Genomic DNA, 8,473 nt, shown 5'->3' with positions numbered 1-8,473 from the left:
GCAAAGAAAGTTCACTCAATGACTCAAACTCCCTTAACCTTCCACTGCAAAGAAAGTTCACTCAATGACTCAAACTCCCTTAACCTTCCACCGCAAAGAAAGTTCACTCAATGACTCAAACTCCCTTAACCTTCCACCCCAAAGAAAGAAAGAAACTCAACAGTCACTTAATCCCGACAATGACTGACAGAGATCACATAATTGTAGCCCGTGGGTCATGTGGGAATCAAACCCACAACTCTGGTTGTAAGTCCAACCGATGACCCTCAGTGGCTACATCACAGTGATCTTCATGGTCGTGGCGGTGGCGTTTTGGGAGGGTCACACCTCAGTGCTGATGGCATGGGTGTTGGTATAGAAGTTGGGCAGAGTATGGCGCTGTGCGGTGCCCGTCCTCAGCAGGGAGCCGCGAGCGGCGGGCAGGGGCAGAGCCAGCGCCTGGTTCTCGTAGTGCGTGGGCATGTAGGTAATGCGTTCGCCGCCGTTGCGCATCTCGTCGGTGGTGCGGATGTAGAAGGGCGAGCTGTAGGGCGAGCAGGTGGGACAGTAGTTGCGGCGGCCGGTGGGGTTGGTGGCCACGCAGGGAGGCTCCGGGGAGAGGGGCAGGGGGGCGGGGGCTGCCCCATCCAGGCCGGGGGCGCTGCAGGCGTTGCAGGCGAAATGGGGCTGTGAGATGGAGCCAGAGTCCGACCCATTCTTCTTACAGCAGTAATACTAAGGACACAGAGGGGAGAGGAGGGGGCAGGAGCAAAAGATGTAGGAACAATATCAGCCGAATAGTCAGGACAGCCGAAACACGACCAATCTTACGCCATCGACTAAAAACACACTTCTTCAATCAATATCTGAAATTAAAGAAGAAGAAAAAACGACTAACCTTCTTGTCTTCTACTATCATGCACTATCATGCACTCTTCCACTAATTAATCTTCCTTGTCTATATTACTACCTACCTACTATACTAATATGTCTTTAGTACTATGCACTCATCATCACTGCAGCACCCAAGTTTCAGCACTGTTTGATGAACATTGTTACTCAGATGAAAGAGTTGTATCCTTCCCGATGACTTGTCATACAGAACTTGTAAGTCGCTTTGGATAAAAGCGTTCAGCTAAATGACTAAATGTAAATGTATATAAAGAGAGACATGGTTTGAGTTTAACAAGCCGGTGCACTTGCAACTTGTAGACTAATACACATTAAATCGGTAACTTAAAATGTATACAAGATCTGACATGCAGTCGTTCTTGCCCCTCCGCAACACTGCAGGTGAAGCCCCTATAAGCCCACATCTTTTAAAACCTTTAGTATCGCTCTCATCATTCCCTTAAAAACCCTTTTTCATTCTCCCTGGTCATGTAAATTCATAAATTGTCATATTTTCTTGCCCCAGAATAAAATCTAACAGTTAAAGTGTGATGGATCACGGTTTATGTGGGTTTTATTTTAGTTTATTCTAAGGTGCTTTGGCTTTATTTCGTATTTCTGTGAGTAGAGGGACAGCTGTCTATTTCGTCTTTCTGTGAGTAGAGGGACAGCTGTCGATCACAGGCCTCTGCAGTTAATTGCCATGCGGCATGGCAGGTGTGTGGGCTTGATTGCCACCTGATTGGTGTCAGGTGTGCAGTGCCTTTAACACTTTAATCGCCAAAAACGGCGTACGAAGTCTTTCCCCGCCATGCTCATTCTGCCAAAGACGCCGTACCACGTCTTTGATCTGTTTACATCTTTTTTCCATTTTCCCAGTCTGAACTTCACCGCGGAGCTTTTGGACTTGTGTTTGAACCGGAAACTGCATTTCCTCTCAAATTACACTAGGTCCCAATAGAATGATATTGCAGCCTACAATGAAGCTGATCTTTGATTGGCCAGCATACCTGACCGCAGGTATAAGAGCTTACGCCGTCCCAGAATCGACGAGGTTTTGTTGGGGAGAGAGATAGAGAGAGATAGATAGAGAGATAGAGAGAGAGATTGAGAGAGATATTTACTTTGAGATCAGCGTATAGTCGTATAGTTATAGTTTTATACAGTATTTGTAGTAGTATCAGAATAATTGTAAGGTTTCAGCTGTGCTTTAGAAGTACCTAGTCGTGCTAACTAGTAGTACTATTGTGAGGGATTAGTGGTAGTCTAGTTAGTATTTTGTAGTAGTAGTAGTAGTAATGGTAGTTTGGTCAGTTAGTTGTTCCATTTAGATTATTATTTCAGGATGAGGAAACGTAGTGTAGGGAAGAAACGTGGGGACAGGCCGACGGGGGATCGGTTTGTTCAAACCAAGTTGGCGTTTGGACCCGTTGCAGCAACAACAACCGGGCCGTTGGTAGCTCCAACCGGGCAGCGCCGTGAGACCGTCGCTGGGCCCAGCGGCGTGTCTCGCCCCGGGACCGGGAGCGTATCTCCCCGTCGCAGTTCGAGGAAGAGGAAGGTGGCTGTGCAGACAGTGTCTTCTTCAGACTCATCGGACAGCGATTCAACTGTTCATGAATCGGACTGCAGCGCCGATTGGAAACCACCAGGTAAGGTCGTGTTGATGTGATTGTGTGTGTGAAACGTGTATATTTTATAATGCTTTACCTAACGCTAATGGATTCATTGTATACTGTACTGTCCATGTGAATATGTAACGCTAGTTCGCCAACCAACGCCGGTATGTATTGATTATAGATCAGGAGTCCTCCGACGACGACCTTGATCTTGGTGGGAGATATAACCATGGTAAGTGTACAGCACATTTTGATGCATGTTCATATTTATTTCAGTGTATATTCGCCGACCAACGTTATCATTTATTTATTATAGACTCTGATTCATCTCACAACGAGGGCCTTGGTGGTGGTCGCGGAGAGCAGGGTGAGTGTAGAGCTCATTTTGACGAATGCAATGTGAATATTGTGTATATACATACAGGTTCAAATCGATGAAGTATACTATCGTGTAAATGTGTTATTCAACTCAAAACAGCTAAATTATTGGAGATTAGATCGTCCTATAGGCCTTGATTTGCATGTGGTCACTACATGTGCTCTGCATCTATATGGGGGGAGGTCATGGCCTTGTTGTACATCAATAGAATGCATCACTTTGAAGTACATCAAAGAGAATACAGGTTCAAATGGATGCATTCGTGGACAATTGTTTTATTCAACTCAAACAGCTAAATTATTGGAGATTATATTCAGTTCTTTTGTATTTTTTTAATTAGTTCTAAATCTACATGTGCTTCAGCCATCTGTGTGTGGGGAGGTCATGACTGCATCACTTTGAAGTACAAGGGCTTTGAAGTACAAGTTTTTACAAGGGTGTGTGTGTGTGTGTGTGTGTGTGTGTGTGAGCAAGATAGAGAGAGGGAGAGATTCCATTTGCCTACAGATCTGAAACAAGTGACATCACAGTTGTGTGAGCCATGTTGCTTCATTATCTGTGTAATTGGGGCCTCAGCATGCCCCCCTGACACGCTGTAATCAGACGTCACCCAGTTGTCTTTGCAAAAAGTGTGTGTGTGTGTGTCTCTAGTATTACAGCTAACACCCCTGATGTATTTGTGGTAAATGAACACCTTAGGAAGGTGTCCATTCTTGAGGTTGGCTGCACTTTTGATTACAGTTTAGTAGAATAAGCCATACCAACAGCTGCAGCAGACCATCTCACAGCTAGGCTACATATGTAAACTCCTAGTTTCGAAGACAGCTGGCTGATTTATTTTCTGTGCATTACAGGATCCGATACCGACTCAGCGTCAGGTGGTTGTACACCCACCTACTTGGGTATGTACTAACTGCATTCATGTATGTAAATGTATTACTATTGTGTTTTATGAGACTTACTTACTGAATGAATTCAATCCAATTCAGATTCTGGCGCAGAGAGTGACACAGAGACTGACAATGGCCGCCCACACGACATAGCATCACAGTCTACTCCTGCAGGTGATTGTACATAAAATATAACACATAATGCTATATATATATAAATATATATATATATCATGTAAATAAAAGGACAATGCATTGCCCTATTGTAATGTATTACATCATGTGATTCTAGAACTGGATGATAGTCGGGATATTCCGGAACCCGTTGCAGGGCGGAAGCGCACATCTAAGAGCAGTAAGTTGGCCTCACTCTGCACACCACTTCCAGCTCTGACCTCTGACCCCCACACCACGTCCAGCTCTGACATCTGAACCCCACACACACTCACTCATTCACTCACACACAGTTTGTAACTACGTGGTATATGAATGTTTGTCTACAGTAGGGGTGTTATGATAATTGTATATTTGTATAATTGACAGGTCGTGGCGTGCGACGCGGAGCGAAGAGCAGGTCGGCGAGCTGTCAGGACCAGGAGAATGCCTGGTCTCGTGAGGGCTGGGTGCCTCGTAGGATCCCCTTCACATCCCAACCGGGGCTGCTCCAGGACGCCGCGGCACTGAATTCGCACCGGCCTGCAAAATGGCTAGATCTGTTCCTGACAGATGACTTTCTCAACGCCATTGTTGCCCAGACCAACCTCTACGCGGATCAGTTCATTGCCCAGCTGGATCCTACGCTAACCAGTAGCAGGGCACTGGTTTGGAAGGCCCTCACATTGAAGGAGCTGAAGCAGTTCCTTGGACTGATCTTCCTGAGAAGTGTCCTTTGGAAGCCTCGCGTGGACATGTTTTGGACCACTGATGCTGATGTTCACACCGTTCTACTCAGCCACCATGTCACGCAACCATTATGAGTTGATCTGGCGCTTCCTCCACTTTGCAGACAACACATCCCTAGATGTGAGAGACAAACTATGTAAGGTACGCCCTGTAGTCGACCATGTCAACATGAGGTGCAAGGAACTGTACCAGCCCGAACGTGAGCTCGCCATTGACGAGGGGATGATGGCATGGCGAGGCCGCCTGGCTTTCTGTGTCTACAACACCAACAAGCCAACCCGGTATGGCATCAAGTCATACTTCCTGTGCGAATCACGCACAGGATATTGCTTCGCCTTTAAGCCATATTGCCGGGATGGCGCGAACCTGGGGGACACGGTCGTCGGTCTGCTTGGATGTTTGGCCGGGGCCGGGCGTTCACTCTTCATGGACAATTTCTACAACTCCGTGAGCATGTGTGCCAGACTCCGACAGTTGAGGACCGACGTCTGTGGTACCCTCAGGAAGCACCGGGGGGAGGCAGCCATCATCAAGAACCTGACCAATGCTGACATCAGTGTGGGGGAGCGCATTGCTGTCAACAACAAGCAGGTCATGATCGTGGCATGGCGGGATAAGAGGATCGTGAAGACGATCACCAGCTTCCATGAGGACACCATGGAAATGGCAAAAGTGTGGCAGAAGCAGAAGAAGGGCAAAGCAGTGAGGGTGGAGATTCTCAAGCCGTCATCCATCATGTCGTATAATAAATTTATGAAAGGCGTCGACCAGCTGGATCAAAACCTGGCGTACTATCCGTGTACACGTAAGACTGGAAAGTGGACCAAAAAGTTTGTGCTGTATCTGATCCAAATATGTATGTTCAACTCTTTTGTCTTGTACAGAACCAGGCACCCACAAGGGTATTATCACAACCTCTTCCGGTACACCAGGGCTGTGGCGCGGACCTACACAGGGGCTGAGGAGTTGAAGATTCCTGGGGTGGCAGAGGAGGAGGAGGGCGGCGGTGGGGGTGAGAAGGAGGCAGGGGCTGAGCAGGTGGGGCGTGACAGGTAGCGTGACCCTAGGGCCCCACTGGGGGACCCGCAGAGCAGATTAGTGGGTGGCTTTGGGAAACATGTAATGGTGGCGTACAAAGCCACCCCCAAGCAAAAGCTACCATGTAGGAAATGTCGGGTCTGCCTTAGGCGTGGCCTCAGGGGCGAGATCAGATATTTTTGCACATTGTGCAAAGTCCCCCTGCATCGTGAAAAATGCTTCACTCTGTATCACACAAAGAAGGATTTTTCTAAATAGTTTCTTTATTAGTTGTCATACAGAAGTACAGACTACTTCTAAATAATCCGGCACACAGAAGTACAGAGTACTTCTAAATAATCCATCATTGTGTGATACACAGAACCATGTGTACCACTCCGGTAGATAGTATAGCTAGCTGAGAGTAGTATAGTATAGTATAGTATAGTGTATGGGTAGTTGCACTGTTTTCTGTACAAGACAAATGCGTTGAACACATGTATTTGGGCCACGGTTGTCGATATTGCATAGGCATGTTTGGACCACTTGTAGATGAGACGTTATGTTAGTGATCTAGCTGTGTCAACTCCATTCATCATTTGCATTGTGTGTGTATATAGTTTCTTTTTTTATTTATCTTTTTCCCCCCTCATTTTTACCGTTTGCACAGAACCAATGGTTGCTGACAGTCACCCAGTTTATAAAAGTATATACTGTAGGTAACGTACCACACTTTTCTAATGCAGTCCATTGGCCTCTTATTTATATACTTTGGAAGCCTGTATTGGATATTTTTTGGTCCACAGATCATCTGGCGCTTCATCCATTTATCAATGGACAATGCAGTCATCGATGCGAGAGACCAACTGTAAGATACGCCCTGTAGTTGATCATGTGACGTGCCTGTACTGTGAATGTTACCAGCAAACGTCTAAATGCACAGAAACAATGGTTGGTTCTCATCCAGTGTTCACTTTTTATAAGGTATTGTCTTGGTAAATTACCATAATTTTATACTGTGAATGTTACCAGCATATGTGTCTAATGCACAGCAACAATGGTTGGTACTGATGACTGTCACCCAGTTTATTGAACATATTGTGAAATAAAAATGTCACTTCATCAAAGTTTCAAGTTTTCTGCATTGTAAAGTATTCTGTATTTTATAATAATGTTTTCTGGACCTACACCAGTAGTTATAACTTACTTGTTCGTTAGCGCCAGGCATGGTGGTTGATAAGGTAGTAGTATTTCCAGGTGAAACTAATTGATATATTATCAATACAAGATATTATTACTTTATGAATGTGTTTATCATGTATGGACGAATAAATTGGAAAACAGGTAGGTACAGAGCAACACAGTGTCTACAACACAGGAGCAGATTATGCACAGTACATGAATGAGAAACAGTCAAAATGTTTTTTTTTTGTTTATTGCATGCACATGATCTATAATACCTGATCGGTACAATATCTACTAACCTGATCAATACAATATATTCCCACCTGATCGATATAATAGTATTACTGCATTTCAAGTTTGTCAGTCAGTCAGACTGACTGACTGACTGACTGACTGACTGACTGACTGACTGACTGACTGACTGACTGACTGACTGACTGACTGACTGACTGACTGACTGACTGACAGTCAGTCAGTCAGTCAGTCGGACTGTCAGTCAGTCAGACTGTCAATCAATCAATCAATCAATCAATCAATCAATCAATCAATCAATCAATCAATCAATCAATCAATCAATCCATCCAATCCATCCATCCCCAGTCTAAATTGCTTTATAACACATTCGGTAACTATTATCACCCCCCCCCCCCCCCGCCCATGTTGGTGCAGTATTGTCTCGTCTGTTTCAAGCAGCAGCAACGAGGAATTGCGCAGCTCGCATAAAAAGGGCTGTAACTTCTTTTCTAGGAAATCCGCCTGGATTTCCCCCTCTATTTACCTTTTTTAACTTGTAATTGTGAACGAACGAAGACATGCAGAAACAAACGGTTTTTTTCATAGTGTACATCAACTCGTCGTCGTCAAATGAGCCAAACCATTTCCCCATAGTTATAATATAAAATATAGAAATAGCTCCGCTAAGATCATGAGATATCGCCAAAATCACCCAGAAATCCTGGCCAGTGGCTGTCATTTCCGGATTTCTGGCTGGCGACCAAAGTGTTAAGGAGGTTTGGTTGACTGTGTTTGGATGCTTGTTGTCCATTTCATGTTAACCCTCAATAGTAGGAGTGTCTCAAGCTCATGCTTCTCAGGTTTTCTCTGTCTCTAGTGCCGTTGTTTTTCTTGTTGTTTTCAACTGCTAGGCAGTGGTGGTTATTTGGGGATTTGTACCCAGTTATTTTATACTGGTGTTTTGTGTTTCCTACAGCTTTTATTTTTATTTATTTTATTCTTGTATTTTCCCCCACCCTCGCTCAGCGATTCCAGTGGTTACCCCTCTGGGGTTCCCCTTTTTGTGTGTCTGTGTGTGTCCTACACCCCCCCCCCCCCAATCCTGACATTAAAGTATAAAGACAGGAGAGAAGGGAGGGGGCTTATTACTACATGTAACAAACACATGCATGCATGATGGCACACGCACACGCACGCACACGCGCACACGCGCACACACACACACACACACACACACACACACACACACACACACACACCTGGAGTCGACAGTAACAGAGCACTGCTATGATACACAGGAGTATCACCGTGGCGAGTATTCCTCCAGTAATGACAACAGTTCCAGCTGTCATCCGACCAGCTCTCCATCAAACTCT

The 8,473-nt window shown here is 45.3% G+C and overlaps 1 protein-coding gene across 1 annotated transcript; it reads right to left on the bottom strand.

The window, feature by feature from the left end:
* Positions 1-321: 321 nt before the first annotated feature.
* fam163ab (family with sequence similarity 163 member Ab) lies at positions 322-8,449 on the bottom strand (the record flags this gene model as incomplete). The annotated part of the gene is made up of 2 exons (XM_084310396.1): positions 322-714; positions 8,357-8,449. The coding sequence occupies 2 exons, from the start codon at positions 8,447-8,449 to the stop codon at positions 322-324; spliced, it is 486 nt and encodes a 161-aa protein (XP_084166522.1).
* Positions 8,450-8,473: the final 24 nt, after the last annotated feature.

Source organism: Notolepis coatsorum (genome assembly GCF_963971535.1).
Source record: "Notolepis coatsorum genome assembly, chromosome: 3".
In the NCBI taxonomy this organism is placed as follows: domain Eukaryota; kingdom Metazoa; phylum Chordata; class Actinopteri; order Aulopiformes; family Paralepididae; genus Notolepis; species Notolepis coatsorum.
The sequence above is the reverse complement of the archived record's forward strand: the minus strand, read 5'-3'. Positions and strand labels throughout refer to the sequence as shown.